This window comes from Callorhinus ursinus, unplaced genomic scaffold, assembly GCF_003265705.2.
Source record: "Callorhinus ursinus isolate GAN/ISIS: 27379988/994484 unplaced genomic scaffold, GSC_fseal_2.0 scaffold20, whole genome shotgun sequence".
Taxonomy (NCBI): Eukaryota; Metazoa; Chordata; class Mammalia; order Carnivora; family Otariidae; genus Callorhinus; species Callorhinus ursinus.
In genome coordinates this window covers 8,798,702-8,815,543 of record NW_027397082.1, presented here as the reverse complement: position 1 = coordinate 8,815,543, position 16,842 = coordinate 8,798,702, and the positions used below count along the sequence as shown (strand labels likewise).

At 38.4% G+C, this 16,842-nt stretch overlaps 2 protein-coding genes and 1 pseudogene across 8 annotated transcripts in view; 1 reads left to right on the top strand and 2 right to left on the bottom strand.

The window, feature by feature from the left end:
* Positions 1-1,471, bottom strand: part of LOC112830878 (lysine-rich nucleolar protein 1 pseudogene) — a 5,450-nt pseudogene extending 3,979 nt beyond the window's left edge.
* The window catches only part of VTI1A (vesicle transport through interaction with t-SNAREs 1A), a 364,802-nt gene that overhangs the window by 55,550 nt on the left and 292,410 nt on the right, over positions 1-16,842 (top strand). The window lies entirely within an intron of this gene.
* On the bottom strand, positions 10,460-10,847 carry LOC112830882 (TSSK6-activating co-chaperone protein-like). Its single transcript, XM_025881072.2, has one exon. The coding sequence runs from the start codon at positions 10,832-10,834 to the stop codon at positions 10,460-10,462; it is 375 nt and encodes a 124-aa protein (XP_025736857.1). The 5' UTR covers positions 10,835-10,847.

Here is a 16,842-nt window from a genome sequence, read left to right as displayed (position 1 = left end):
TTTTTTTTTTTTTTTTTTTTTTTTTTTTACCTGTCCTGGATAAATTAGGGATTAGTATCTGCAGTTATATCTGTGGCCTTCAGTTCAATAATCCTTACCAAAAAAACCAAAAAGAAAACAAAAAAAACCCCACAACAACCTTCCATAAATCAAATGGAATTGAATGGTTAATCAATGTGATAACTGTGGGATATTAGAAGGATGCCTGCATATGATTTTTACATCTGTTAAATTCCTGTGAACATGACTGGTGACCTATTGTCATCAGGTCACGTATTTTTAGTTATTTTTCGAAAAGTGAGACTAGACTTGTATCTATCTGTCTTCATTTTCTTCCCAACTCCTGCTTGTGATCAATAGCATGATCTTGTTTTAATAACGTTGGCTCTAGTCCCTGAATCAAATGTTTACAACTTGTTCAGGAATAGGGAGATCTTGACCTTTTCAAGAAAATATAAACTCTAATTTAAGTATATGTGCTTTTTTATTGGTAGCTTAGAATTAAACCTACTCCTTTTTGTTTCTTTTAACACAACTAACTTGACTTCTTTCCCATTATTCTATTTCTAGTGTTGGTATCCTGCAAGCAGCTAATTTTCGTGTTGTAACATCTTGGTTCCCTAGGAACAAACAAAACAGAGTTTTTATGGAAGTTTGAAGTATGCTTTTAATTTAAATTGCCTGGGCTTTCTCTCATTCCTGAAAGAAAGCAAACAAATTTTCGTGCTTCCTGTTGTTTTTCCTAAGAAGTTAGAGGATTCCCATTTGATAAGGTGCTAAATTGTAATTAGTGAAACCTATAATTAAAATTTTTGATATTGATCAAATGTTTTCTTTAAATAAATTTTCCAAGTTTTCTTCCACTAACAGAATAGTGGCTTGGAGAGAGACTTGAAGAGGACAGTCCTTATATATTAATGTTTAAGTCTTCTGGCCTGTGTGGTAGAAATAATCTTTTATCAGTTAATTGCTTGGCTTTGAAAGTTTTATTTCTTGTTGTTATCCATGTGAAATAGTGCATTTATATTGTTATGGATTGGGCCTGCGGTTACCATTTCTTCTTTTACCCATGCACATAAATCTGATGTGCTAGATCTGTAGAGATTATGAATGGTAACATTAACTGGATTACTTAGCCCTCCTTACAGGGGCCACTGTGTGATTGCACCCTGTGGCACACTGTTCAGCAGTCTGCCCAAGCCACTTCACTCAGTTGAGTCAGACATGGGGATTCCTGCTTTTTTCCTTTGGGAAACTTCTCCATGGTCCAGAAGTTCTCACTTTTTTGGGATTTTTCTTAATCTCATGCCTAAAATTTCCCCATTATTTCAAGTACCCTGCAAAGTATTCATTAGCAATTGCCAAAAAGTCCTAAAAATATAACCTGAAGTTTTCTGTTGCATTATTGGAAACCTTTTACCCAGCAGATGCTGGAGATTGTGGTACTGATAGTGATAAAGATGATCATCATCTACGCAGGGAAAATTCTCCCTTCCACCTCTGTTGCCCATCTCAGTTCCCCATTCCACTCTCCCCCAAATCCCTAACCTAGGTAGCTGTTGTTATTAATTCCTTGTATATCTTTTCAGCTTTTCTTTATGTATATACAAGCAAATACGAAGGTACGTTCTTCTCCCTCCCCGTTTAAGTAAGAGCAAGATGACATACCGTACAAAAGACAACATAAACCGTACGTACTATTCTGCACCTTGCTTTCTTCACTTATCAGTTGATCTTGGAGAGCAATATGTAAAAAAGTCATTCATTCCTTTTTTTGATATCTGAATAGTGTTCCGTTGTATGAATGTACCAAATTTATTTAACCAATCCCGTTGGTAGATGGTTTTTGGTATTGCATGTGGTGCTGCAGTGAATGACATTGAACTTTGTCATTTTTCATGTGGACAAAGAAAAAAATAGAATTACTTCTTCGAAGAGTGTGTGCATTTGCAATATTGATAATCCTTTCACCCTTGTCCTTACGGGGGATATCCCAGTTGACACTCCCCTTGGCAGTGCATGAGAGGACAGTTACTCACAAAATGAATTTTCACTTACAACATGAAGTATCAGACTTCTGGATATTGGTCAAATTGATAGGAATAAAGGGGTAGCTTAATGTAGTTTTCATTAAACTTTTCTCATGAGTAAGATGGAATGTTTTCAAGAACTGTTTTTACCCTTTGCCCGTTTTTTGGGGGTGGGAGGGACTGGTGATTGTTGCTCTTTTTCATATTAATGTCTAAGAATTCTTTATACAAACATGCTTCATTTTATGGTGCTTCACAGATTTTTTACAAATTGAAAGTTTGTGGCAACTCTGTGTCAAGCAACTCCGTTGACACCGTTTTTCCAACAGCACTTGCTCGCTTTGTGTCTCTGTGTCACATTTTGGGAATTCTCAATACTAACTGAGTATTTCAATCCTTTCATTATTAGTATATTTTTATGATGATCTGTGATCAGATTATGACTCGTTGAAAGCTCAGATATGGTTAGCATTTTTTAGCAATATTTTTAAATTAAGGTATGTACATTTTTTCTAGACCCAATGCTACTACACACTTAATAGACTACAGTACAGTGTAAACATAACTTTTATATATACTGGGAAACCAAAAAATTAATTTGAATCACTTTATATTGCAATATTTGCTTTATTGTGGTGGTCTGGAACCAAACCCACAATGTCTACAAGGTATTGTCTGGTATGTCTTGAAGATTAACCCTTGGTCAAAATAGAATTTGCACTTTTTTTTCAGTTTATAGTTTGTCTTTAGACTTTATTAAATCGAACACTAAATTTATTCTATCTTTGTTCTGTATTTTGCCATTCAAAAATATTTATCTTTTGTATGGTCAAAATCATCTATCTTTTATGGTTCTGTATTTAGAATCAAAGTTAGAAAGGCTTTCTCACCTCAGGATTATAAATGAATTAAGGTAAAATTATTCTTTGTTGTTCTGTATTTTATGTTTTTACCTTAAATGGGACCTTTCTTCCATTACATCTTCTAATTCATTGTCATTTGTATTTATGAATTGTTTTTGTATTTTAATATTTCAACTTGCTCTCTTATTATATTCACTTACTGTTTGCAATTTCAGCTGAGTCTCTTGAATTTTTGAGATATACAATTACATCATTTGTAAGTAGTGATGGTTTTTTCTTTAATTTTATATTTCTGTCTAATTGTGTTTGCTAGTATTTTCAGTAAAATGTTAAGTAATAGTAGTATTAGTGCTCACTTTTTTTCTTTTTTTGAAAAACAGCTTTATTGAGGTATACTTGACATGTATGTGACATATGTTTGACATATGTGACTGTGTATATAGTGTGCCTATTCTTTGTTCCTTTGGTCCTTATTTCTTGCCTTCTTTTGAATAAATCACATAGTTTCTAATATTATGTTCTATCTCTTGTATTAAATTTTTGAGTATAGCTCTGTATTATTTTTTAGTGGTTCCTATAAGAGAGTACAGTGTGTATCTTTAAGTTAGTACAGTCTGCTTTCAAACAATATCATTTTACTCCATGGACAATGTTCAGCCCTTCCGCAGTAGAATTCCACCCCACTCTTTGTACCCTTGTTGTTTTCCGTTTTACTGCTACATATGCTGGGAGCCTCATGCCATATGCTTAGAAAAAGTGTTTTATATCCACCCAGATATACTTATTGGAGCTCTTTTTTTCCTTTATGCAGTTCATAATTTCCATTTGGTGTCTTATCTCTTCAGTCTGAAGAACTCATTTTAGCGTATCCAGTTGGTTCCACTGGAGATGAATTCTTTCCGCTTTTATCTATCTGGGAAAAAAAAAAACAACAACAACGTATTTGTTTCACCATCAGCTTTAAATAGTATTTTCACTGGACATTGACTCTTGGTTTGACAGGTTTGTTTATTTTCCTACCTTTCTACACTTCAAAGGTATAATTTTATTATCCTCTGGCCTCCGTTGTTGCTGGTGAGAAGTTATCCATCATTTATGTCATTTTTACTCTCTATATGTGATGAATGTTCTCTTATCCTGTGACTGCTTTTAAGATTTGTTATGTATCTTTGCGTTTCAGTGGGAGGTTTAATTATGTTGTACCTATGTGTGGTTTCTCTGCAGCAGGTGTGAACTTGCTGGTGATTCATTGAGTTTGCTGGACCTATGGGGTGATCTCTTTTATCAGTTCAATAAAGTTTTCAGTCATTATTTATTTAAATATTTCTTCTGCCCCATTTTTTCTATTTTCCTTTTTTGACTCCAATTACAAATATGTTAGGTCATTTAATATTATTCCACAGTTGTGTGCTTTGCTTTGCTTTTTTCACTTTTTTGTATCTTTGTTTTTTGGTTTGGGTACTTTTCACTGATCTCCTTTTAAGTTTATGGGTCCTTTTCTTTGCTCTTTCTAGTATGCTCTCAAGTGATTTTAACGATATCATTTTAATTACATTTTGATACCACATTTTTTGTGCTATCATTTCTATATATTTGGTTTATTTTTATAGTCTCTCTTTCTCTACTGAAATTCCCCATCTCTTCAGTGGGTACTGTCCATCTTTTCTACCATATCCCTTAGTAGTTTTATCATAGTTATTTTAAAGTCCCTGTGTGTGATAATTCCAATACCTGGATCATCTCTGAGTGTGTGACCATGGGTCACGTTTTCTTGCTTTTTATTGTGTCTTGTAATTTTTGATTGTGTGCTGGATATTTTACATAAAAGAGTAATAGGGAGCAAAGTAAGTAAAATTTTATCAAAAAATAAAACACAAAACAAAACCCTTCCTTTTCTTTCAGGCTGCTATGGTGGAGTGGCTAAGTTAATCTAACCTCTAACTGGACTGTGTATGGGCTCTTTTTTGCAGTTTCAGTTTAATTCACATTTTGAGGCTATGGTTAGGCTTTTCCTTTCAGCAGGGCTTGAGCTTTGAGCACTGGTGAATTTCCAGAGATCTCATTCTGCTTTTCAGCCAAGCCACCATCTTTTTGGTTTGTGGGATCTCTTTCTCTGCTTTACAGCCCCATTGCTAACTTTTTAAGTCTCTGGGGCATTGTCTTTGCTCTCCAGTCCTGATCTTGACTTTCTATACCTTTGGAGATTTCTCTCCGCTCCAATTAAACTAAGTGGAAATTAGTGAGCTTATACTCTTTGAAGACCCAGAATTCCCTAGAGCATTTTCTCTCAGCTCTCCTGCTCCCCTCTCCTACTCTAACCTTTGGTGGCTGCAATGCTGGAATGCCTCAGATAGGTTTCTCTGAACGATCTTGCCCCACTCCCTAGCCTGCAATATCCAAGATCTCAGAGTACTTAACATGGACTTCTCTTAGCTCTGCTGCCTTGCATCCCACCTTCAGAGGGTCAGCTACCTCTTCTTGCATAGCCCAGGGGAGCATCTCTCTCAGCAGTTCTACCATGTCCTGAGCACTCAGTGATGACTCATAGGAAAGCGTTGGTTAGTGAACCTTATACCTCACTCTGTGGCTTAGGTTCTTTGAAATCCTCATATGTGGTGCCAGCACTGATGCGGACCCAAAAGTTTGTTAGAAGTTTGGCTGGTTTCTTCTTACCTATGTCTGTGGAGGCTTATTCTACTCCTTCAGGAATGAGAACAACCATGGGTCTCTTCTTTATTAGGAAATGCTCATGGATTTTCTGGAATGTTTCACCTGAGTGTCTTTGTGTCATCAGCTCTCTGTTAGGTTTTAAGAATGATGATTTTGTCGCTTCTCCAGCTTGCTTTGTTTGTTAAGGTGAAGGCAGTTGTCTCTTATAACCTTCTGTATTCTTTAAGGAACTGAAGTCCTGTGTTATTCTTTAATTACCACTGCCTCTTCTGCTTCTTTGAACAAACTTTGTCTAGGAAGGCTTCTGCCAGTGGCCACTTAGCCTGTCCCCACTTCCATTGTTTCAAACAAAGCATATAGACTTCATGCTTCAGAATGAGTCTCCCACCTTTAGGAGGTATATTTTGGCTGGTGCTTGTTGAGCTCAGCTATTATTGAGACCTCTTAACCTTCATGCATTTTGTCACCCTCTACCAAGTGGCTCTTCATGATCTCATCTGCTTTTGGATAGCTCTCCACATATTTTGAGATCTGTAAATAATATCTAATATTTCTAGTTTTGCCAAGCATAGAGAATTCAGAATATATTTGTTCTTGTTTTTCACCCACCCACCCCACAAGGGAAGGGGAGGGAAAATGATGACTTGGAACCTGTTAACTTCTGCAGCAGTGTTCTTATTGCAAGTCCCATGTAATCATTACAACAAAGCATATTTATTTTTCTTATGCAGGTGTACAGACGGAGACTCAGAAAGGTTAGACACCCTCTCTGCAGTCACACAGATAATAAATAGCAACACTGGGATTTAAACCACAGTTAGTTTAACTCATACTGCTAAATAATGTGCTAATAATGAAGTGCATTATCTTTGAAGCTTCTGTCTTGTATTACTGCCTGAATTCTTTTTAGAGCTTGGGTAACATAGACAGGTATTTTCTCTTCTAGAGACAGAGCAAAAGAGTGCGTTGGAACCTAGACACTCAGAAAACTTTAAGGCTCAAAGCAGAGGAACATAAGTTCAGATATAAGTAAAAAGAGTCAAAAGAAAAAAAGGCCAAAATTAAGAGGCAAAATCGAGTCCCAAGAGCCAGAAGGAACTGGATTGGAATGGCAATCAGGTCTTTTTTTTTTTTTTTTTTTTTTCAATCAGGTCTTTATATCAGAAGTTCAGATGACAACTGGGAGCAGAACTGATGCAGCCATGTTGGGCCATTGGTGTGTGAGGTCATCTTAAAGAGCCAAGGCAGCAAACCCAGAGTTTGATACACTGGAGTAAGAGACTTGCTGGCATTCTCAATAATAATTATTATTATTATCAGAGCAGTAATATTTCTTTAATTCCTAGTACATGCTCAACACTATACTAACTGTTCCATAAACTTTATCTTGATTAGACCTGAGGTACATAGGGATTCAAAAACTTGCTTAGTAATCACAACTAGAAAAGGGAAAAGCTGAGATTTGAATCTAGGTTCATCAGATGCCCAAATTGGAGGTCTCTCTGATTTATCATATTGTGTCTTCAAGGGACCAGAAAATAAGAGTAATAACTCAAATAAAAATTAATGTGTGTAAAGAATATTAAATATACTCAGAGCAGAAATAAGGAAGAAAAGAAAAAAGAGTGACCTCCTCAGCTTTACATATCATGAATAAGATTGGGTACACATTGGTTCATGTTAGATTTTGGAAGAATCTACTAATGTCCACCTCTGGGTGCAATTAGGGCTACCATTCCTAAAAATAACATAGAAAATACTGGAGTAGGCCCCTCAGATAATAAACAGTTGGAAAATTAGACAGATAAAGAAAGGTCCTGGGATCATTTTCTGTGATGGAAAGTTGGGGAGTTTTTAAGTGTCTTCAAGTCTGTGAAGAACTGTTATGCCAAGTATGGTCAGCAGGTGTTGTTGGTCTGTACTTTATGCATAACTATAGTACCATACATTTGAGTTTAATGTAGGGAACTAGTTCCTGACAGTAGCCAGTGACTGTTGGTAAACCTCATTTGTGAAAATTGAGGCACCTCCTTCCGTAGGTCTTTATAAGGTACATTTAGTGTAGGATGATATAAGGGAGCAAGGCAGACTGGAGGACCTCTCAAGTTCCCTTCTAGCCCTAAGGTTCTATTATGATTGCATATTTATAGAGCACCAGAATTGGCTGTGTTCTTTTCAGAGAATAGAATTGCATTCAGTCCCTGTCCAGGGCCATCACACTCAAAATTAGACAGATCACAATACCTTGGTTGCCAAATCAAGTCAAAGTGTAGCAGGCACATGTCTAACTATATGAGAATGTGTGTTCTCTTCAAGAACATTAGAGAATGACCTAAGAGCATGGTAGAAGATCTGTAGTTAGTGCAAACACTCCAATGAGATTTGTATTAGGATCCTCTAGGCATTTTTGTTAAAAGAAATAATAATGATAAATCATTTCTTATTATCTATTAAGCAACCTACTTTAGAATTAGTATCCTCAAAAGTTCTAATTCTGAATGAAATGAAGGAATTGGAAAAGAATTAGACTTTATTGCCAAACTGTTTTAACTCTTATTATTAACCTGATAACTTTGAACTTCTCTTACCATGGATGATTTATTTTTTTTAAGATTTTATTTATTCATTTGAGAGCGAGGGAAAGAGAGCGAGCAGGAGCTGGGGGTGGAGGGAGAGAAGGAGAGGGATAAGCAGACTCCCCGCCGAGCAGGGAGCCAGACCTGGGGCTCGAGCCCAGGGCCCCGGGATCATGACCTGAGCCGAAGGCAGATGCTTAACTGCCTAACTGACTGAGCCACCCAGGTGCCCCAACCATGGATGATTTAGATTGAGTCCATTCTAATAGTTGAACTACAAAAAGAAAATTATGTTGCTAATTTAAAACTAGTAAAAAGGGGCTCCTGGGTGGCTCAGTCGGTTAAGCGTCTGTCTTCTGCTCAGGTCATGATCCTGGGGTCCTGGGATCAAGCCCCTCATCGGGCTCCCTGCTCAGTGGGGAGCCTGCTTCTCCCTCTCTCTGTGCTGCTCCCCCTGCTTGTCGCTTTCTCTCTCTCTCCTGCTCTCTGTCAAATAAATTAATAAAATCTTTAAAAAATAACCCTAACAAATAAAGTTCTGTATTTTTACTGAAAAAATGGAAAACCCCATCATATATGATAACAATTAGCAGTTTCAGTTGTCTGATTTTGACCATTCTGAGGAATGGTCTCATATTTTTGATTAACAAGAACGGTTATCTAATCAAGGATTTATATGGACATTTAGTTAATCTCAGACATTAACTGTAGAAAAATAGCTTATCAAGAGCCTCTACTTTCTTCCCCCCCATTCTTTTCACACGTTTAATCATTGTAAACTTTTTATTTGGAAATAATCCCAAACTTTCATTAAAGTTTAAAGAATAGTACAAAGAACATACATATATTCTTTATCTAGCTTTACCTATTAGCATTTTGTTCCATTTGCTTTATCATCTGTGCATGCTTTCTCTACTGATCTTTTACTCTCTACATATATGTCCCTGTTTTCTGAACCCTTTGAAAGTATGTTGCATACATCATGCATCTGTTCATGTTTTTAAAGTAATGTAATTTTTACCTTTCTTCAAAGTAAATATTTTTTCTCAGATAGCTCTATTATTTACCAAAATGTAGAGGCAACTTGAACTATTACATTTCACCTTGTTTTTGGCCTGTTATCTATTTTAACTGCCATTCATGAGGTCCTTTTCATGCCTTGTATCTGGAGTATACTATTTTTTCAGATTGTCCCTAATAAAATCTGAAGACCTGACACCCAGCACCTGCTGCCACAACATATAACGTTATAGCTTCTTCATGTGACATATTACAGAATTTTGTAGTGCCAAATTCTTGTGACATAATTTTTATTAAAGAAAACTCATTTTTAAAAAATTTTGTTATGTTAATCACCATACATTACATCATTAATTTTTGATGTAGTGTTCCATGATTCATTGTGTATAACACCCAGTGCTGCATTCAATACATGCCCTCTTTAATATCCATCATCAAGCTAACCCATCCCCCCACCCCCCTCCCCTCTAGAACCCTCAGTTTGTTTCTCAGAGTCCATAGTCTCTCATGGTTCATCTCCCCCTCCTATTTCCCCCCCTTCATTTTTCCCTTCCTACTATCTTCTTTTTTTTTTTTTTTTTTACGTATAATGTATTATTTCTTTCAGAGGTACAGGTCTGTGATTCATCAGTCTTACACAATTCACAGTGCTCACCATAGCACATACCTTCCCCAATGTCTATCACCCAGCTACCCCATCCCTCCCACCCAACACCACTCCAGCAACCCTGTTTATTTCCTGCGATTAAGAATTCCTCATATCATTGAGATCATATGATACATGTCTTTCTCTGATTGACTTATTTCGCTTAGCGTAATACCCTCTAGTTCCATCCACATCGTTGCAAATGGCAAGATTTCGGGGGTTTTTTATGGCTGTGTAATATTCCATTGTGTATATATATATATATATATATATATATATACCATATCTTCTTTATCCATTCATCTGTTGATGGACATCTTGGCCATTTCCATAGTTTGGCTATTGTGGACATTGCTGCTATAAACATTGGGGTGCACGTACCCCTTCGGATCACTACATTTGTATCTTTGGAGTAAATACCCAGTAGTGCAATTGCTGGGACGTATGGTAGCTCTGTTTTCAACTTTTTGAGGAACCTCCATACTGTTTTCCAGAGTCGCTGCACCAGCTTGCGTTCCCACCAAAGTGTAGGAGGGTTCCCCTTTCTCTGCATCCACACCAACATCTGTCATTTTCTGACTTGTTAATTTTAGCTCTTCTGACTGGTGTGAGGTGGTATCTCATTGAGGTTTTTTTGTGTGTGTGTTCCACAATTCATTTACTGAGCTGGGGCAAGTGATTTAACAACAGATTGCAGGATAAGGCTGGGAGAGAAGAGTTCTTGCTTCCCTTCCCAGGAGCCAGCTGTGTCATGGATGCTTGTAAATTTTCCAAAATAGCCATCTGTTGTTGGGCGAACTGGGTCTGGAGCTGGAGATTGGCATACATACATTCTAGGAGTCCCAGGAATTCCTTGGGCTTGTGGTCAACTCCTGAGGGCAGCTTTGTGTTCTGGATGTTCAAGAAAGTGGCCGGTGGGGAACTTGCTTGAAGATTAATAAAGCTAGGGGAGGGTTTGGCTCGACAAAGAGGCACAACATTACTTTCCTCTTTGGCTTTTCCATTGGGATGGCTAGCATGCTGCTCCATCAGGACACCAACAGGTGTGCCTGCGCCATTAGTCGAAAGCCTCCTGCCCGGCACCCACCCTCATAGTTGACACACATGCGCGATGGCATGCCGGACAACTTCGTTGAGGTTTTGATTTGGATTTCCCTGATGCCAAGTGATGTTGAGCACTTTTTCATGTGTCTGTTGGCCATTTGGATGTCTTCTTTGGAAAAATATCTGTTCATGTCTTCTGCCCATTTCTTGGTTGGATTATTTGTTCTTTGGGTGTTGAGTTTGATAAGTTCTTTATAGATTTTGGATACTAGCCTTTTATCTGATATGTCATTTGCAAATATCTTCTCCCATTCTGTCAGTTGTCTTTTGGTTTTGTTGACTGTTTCCTCTGCTGTGCAAAAGCTTTTTATCTTGATGAAGTCCCAATAGTTCATTTTTGCCCTTGCTTCCCTTGCCTTTGGCGAAGTTTCTAGGAAGAAGTTGCTGTAGCTGAGGTCGAAGAGGTGGCTGCCTGTGTTCTCCTCTAGGATTTTGATGGACTCCTGTATCACGTTTAGGTCTTTCAACCATTTGGAGTCTATTTTTGTGTGTGGTGTAAGGAAATGGTCCAGTTTCATTCTTCTGCATGTGGCTGTCCAATTTTCCCAACACCATTTGTTGAAGAGACTGTCTTTTTCCATTGGATATTCTTTTCCCATTGGACATTCTTTCCTGCTTTGTCGAAGATTAGTTGACCATAGAGTTGAGGATCCATTTCTGGCCTCTCTATTCTGTTCCATTGATCTATGTGTCTGTTTTTGTGCCAGTACCATACTGTCTTTGATGATTACAGCTTTGTAATAGAGTTTGAAGTCCGGAATTGTGATGCCACCAGCTTCGCTTTTCTTTTTCAACATTCCTCTGGCTATTCGGGGTCTTTTCTGGTTCCATACAGATTTTAGGATTATTTGTTCAATTTCCTTGAAAAAAGTGGATGGTATTTTAATAAGGATTGCATTAAATGTGTAGATTGCTCTAGGTAGCATTGACACCTTTACAATATTTGTTCTTCCGATCCATGAGCATGGAACGTTTTTCCATTTCTTTGTGTCTTCCTCAGTTTCTTTCATGAGTATTTTATAGCTTTTTGAGTACAGATTCTTTACCTCTTTGGTTAGACTTATTCCTAGATATCTTATGGTTTTGGATGCAATTGTAAATGGGATCGACTCCTTAATTTCTCTTTCTTTTGTCTTGTTGATGTATAGAAATGCAACTGATTTCTGTGCATTGGTTTTATATCCTGCTACTTTACTGAATTCCTGTATAAGTTCTAGCAGTTTTGGGGTGGAGTCTTTTGGGTTTTCCACATAAAGCATCATATCATCTGCAAAGAGTGAGAGTTTGACTTCTTCTTTGCCGATTCGGATGCCTTTTATTTCTTTTCGTTGTCTGATTGCTGTGGCTAGGACTTCTAGTACTATGTTGAATAGCAGTGGTGAGAGTGGACATCCCTGCCGTGTTCCTGACCTTAGGGGGAAAGCTCTCAGTTTTTCCCCCATTGAGAATTATATTCACTGTGGATTTTTCATAGATGGCTTTTATGATATTGAGGCAGGTACCCTCTATCCCTATACTCTGAAGAGTTTTGATCAAGAAAGGATGCTGTACTTTGTCAAATGCTTTTTCTGCATCTATTGAGAGGATCATATGATTCTTGTTCTTTCTTTTGTTAATATATTGTATCACATTGATTGATTTGCGGATGTTGAACCAACCTTGCAGCCCGGGGATAAATCCCACTTGGTCATGGTGAATAATCCTTTTAATGCACTGTTGGATCCAGTTGGCTAGTATTTTGGTGAGAATTTTTGCATCCATGTTCATCAGGGATATTGGTCTGTAACTCTCCTTTTTGATGGGGTCTTTGTCTGATTTTGGGATCAAGGTAGTGCTGGCCTCATAAAATGAGCTTGGAGGTTTTCCTTCCATTTCTATTTTTTGGAACAGTTTCAGAAGAATAGGTATTAATGCTTCTTTAAATGTTTGGTATAATTCCCTTGGGAAGCCATCTGGCCCTGAGCTTTTGTTTGTTGGGAGACTTTTGATGACTGCTTCAATTTCCTTAGTGGTTATAGGTCTGTTCAGGTTTTCTATTTCTTCCTGGTTCCGTTTTGGTAGTTTATACATTTCTAGGAATGCATCCATTTCTTCCAGCTTATCTAATTTGCTGCCATATAGTTGCTCATAATATGTTCTTATAATTGTTTGTATTTCTTTGGTGTTGGTTATGATCTCTCCTCTTTCATTCATGATTTTATTTATTTGGGTCATTTCTCTTTTCTTTTTGATAAATCTGGCCAGGGCTTTATCAATCTTTTTAATTCTTTCAAAGAACCAGCTCCTAGTCTCATTGATCTGTTCTACTGTTTTTTTGGTTTCTATTTCATTGATTTCTGCTCTGATCTTTATTATTTCTCTTCTCCTGCTGGGTTTAGGCTTTATTTGCTGTTCTTTCTCCAGCTCCTTTAGGTGTAGGGTTAGGTTGTGTATTTGAGACCACTCTTGTTTCTTGAGAAAGGCTTGTATTGCTATATACTTTTCTCTTAGGACTGCCTTTGCTGCATCCCAAAGATTTTGAACAGTTGTGTTTTCATTTTCATTGGTTTCCATGAATTTTTTTCATTCTTCTTTAATTTCCTGGTTGACCCATTCATTCTTTAGTAAAATGCTCTTTAGCCTCCATGTATTTGAGTTCTTTCCAACTTTCCTCTTGTGATTGAGTTGTAGTTTCAAAGCATTGTGGTCTGAAAATATGCAGGGAATGATCCCAATCTTTTGGTACTGGTTGAGACTTGATTTGTGACTAGGATGCCATCTGTTCTGGAGAATGTTCCATGGGTCCTAGAGAAGAATGTGTATTGTGTTGCTTTGGGATGGAATGTTTTGAATATATCCGTGAAGTCCATTTGGTCCAGTGTATCATTTAAAGTCTTTATTTCCTTATTGATATTTTGCTTAGATGATCTGTCCATTTCAGTGAGGGGGGGTGTTAAAGTCCCCCATATTACTGTATCGTTGTCAGTGTGTTTCTTTGCTTTTGTTATTAATTGGCTTATATAATTGGCCGCTCCCATGTTAGGGGCATAGATATTTACAATTGTTAGATCTTCTTGTTGGATAGACCTTTTAAGTAGGATATAGTGTCCTTCCTCATCTCTTATTACAGTCTTTGGTTTAAAATCTAATTTGTCTGATATAAGGATTGCCACCCCAGCTTTCTTCTGATGTCCATTAGCATGGTAAATCGTTTTCCACCCGCTCACTTTCAATCTGGAGGTGTCTTTGGGTCTAAAATGAGTCTCTTGCAGACACCATATCAATGGGTCTTGGTTTTTTATCCAATTTGATACTCTATGTCTTTTGATTGGGGCATTTAGCCCATTTACATTCAGGGTAACTATTGAAAGATATGAGTTTAGTGCCACTGTATTGCCTGTAAGGTTACTGTTACTGTATCAATATTTCTTGTAGGACTGGTTTCGTGTTTGCCATTTCTTTTAGTTTTTGTTTGTCCTGGAAGCTTTTTATCTCTCCTCCTATTTTCAATGACAGCCTGGCTGGATATAGTATTCTTGGCTGCATATTTTTCTCATTTAGTGCTCTGAATATATCATGCCAGTCCTTTCTGGCTTGCCTGGTCTCTGTGGATAGGTCTGTTGCCAGTCTAATGTTTCTTCCATTGTAGGTTGCAGACCTCTTTTCCCGAGCTGCCTTCAGGATTTTCTCTTTGTCTGTGAGACTCATAAGTTTTACTCTTAGATGTCAGGGTGTTTACCTATTTTTATTGATTTTGAGGGGGGTTCTCTGTGCCTCCTGGATTTTGATGCCTGTTTCCTTCCCCACAGTAGGGAAGTTCTCTGTTATACTTTGCTCCAATATACCTTCTGCCCCTCTCTCTCTTTCTTCTTCTTCTGCGATCCCAATTATTCTAATATTGTTTCATCTTATGGTACCACTTATCTCTCGAATTCTGCCCTCATGATCCAATAGTTGTTTATCTCTCTTTTTCTCAGCTTCTTTATTCTCCATCATTTGGTCTTCTATATCACTAATTCTCTCTTCTGCCTCATTTATCCTAGCAGTTAGAGCCTCCATTTTTGATTGCACCTCATTAATAGCCTTTTTGATTTTGACTTGGTTAGATTTTTGTTCTTTTATTTCTCCAGTAAGGGTTTTCTAGTATCCTCCATGCTCTTTTCAAGCCCAGCTAGTATCTTTATAATCGTCATTCTGAACTCTAGTTCCGACATCTTACTAATGTCCATATTGATTAGGTCCCTGGCAGTCAGTACTGCCTTTTGTTCTTTTTTTTGAGGTGAGTTTTTCCATCTTGTCATTTTGTCCAGAGGAGAATAGATGAATGAGAGAACAAAATGCTAACAGGGTAACGACCCCAGAAAAATATACACTAAACAAATCAGAAGAGACCTGAAACTGGGGGAAAAGAAATGGAAAGAAAGAAAAAAGAAAAAGGAAGAAAAAAAAAGAACATGATCAGGCTGGTGAATAGATCAGTGCCACACACTAGATTTTGGGTGTATTTTGGTCTGTTAGGAGAAACTGCCTCCCAAAATTTTAAAGAAAGAAAAACTTATATATGTACAAAAATAAGGGTAAATATGATGAAGGGAAGGAATATGACTGTAAAGATGAAAATTATAAAAGATTTTATAAAAGGAATTGATAAGAAGTTGGTTGAAAAAAGAAAGAAGAAATTAAAAAAAAAAAAAGAGGGAGAGAATGTGATCAGGCAGGAGACCAGAACAAAGCCATTCACTAGAGATTTAGGGTATATTTTGGTCTGTTAGAAGAAACTGTATCCTAAAATTTTAAAGAGAGAACAACTTATATATATATACTAAAAATAAGGTTGCCTACAATGAAGGGATAGAATATGACTCTAAAAATGGAAAATAAAAAAGATTTTTTAAAAAGGGATTGATAAGATGTTGGTTGCAAAAGGGAAAAAGAAAAATTCAAAAAAAAAAGTTAAAAAAATTAACTTTGAAAGACTAAAGAATGATGGTAAAAAAGCCATGAATTCTCTGTGCTGTATTCCCCTAGTGCTGGAGTTCTCCCCTTCTCATTGATCGGTAAACTTGGTCTCGGCTTGCTGGCTGTTCTCGCTGATCTTCTGGGGGAGGGGCCTGTTGCCGTGGTTCCCAAATGTCTTTGCCGGAGGCGGAATTGCCCCGCCCTTGGCGGGTCCGGGCTAAGTAATCTGTTCGGGTTTGCTCTCAGGAGCTTTTGTTCCCTGCAAGCTCTCCGTACAGCTTTGGAGGACAAGAGTGCAAATGGCGGCCTCCCAATCTCCGCCCGGAGGAGCCAAGAACTCAGGGCCCCTCCCCTCAGTGCGCCCCCAGAGAAGAGCAGTCACTCCCGTCTCCCCGGTCTCGGCCGCACTCCGTGCTCACCCGGCCTGTGACCGAGTGTTTCTATCTCTGGCACCCGACCCCGTGTGGAGTCTCCAAACCCAGCAGATCCCTGCGGTGCGCTCCCGCGCCGCTCCTCCCGGGGGAGGAAGGGGAGTCTCCCCGGATCTGCCACCTGTTGGGTCCCTGCTGCAGGAGCAGTGGCCCGACTGGGCCGCGGATCACAGTTTATGGCAACCCCGAGCTGAGAGCCCGCACCTCGGCTCCGTCTCTGCAGCCGGCTTCCCCGCTCCGATCCCTGGGAGCTCTGGCGCACTCAGGCACCCCCGGTCTTTCTGTGACCCCAAGGGTCCTGAGACCACACTGTCCCACGAGGTTTCCACCCCCAGCTTAGCCACTGGAGCGACATCCCTCAGCAGAGCTGGCTTCTAAAAGTTCCGATTTTGTGCTCGGCTGCTTTATCCCTTGCCGGTAGTGGGTGATGGAGGCCCCCTCCCCGCCGTCTATCCTTCCGAATATCGCCTCGGATTCACTTCTCCGCACGTCCTACCTTCCAGAAAGTGGTTGCTTTTCTGTTCAGAGAGTTGTTGCTACTCTCTTCTTCGATCTCCTGTTGAG

Coding starts and splice junctions, on each gene's coding strand:
- LOC112830882 (XM_025881072.2), bottom strand. CDS start 10,834: ATGGAGCAGCATGCTAGCCATCCCAATGGAAAAGCCAAAGAGGAAAGT.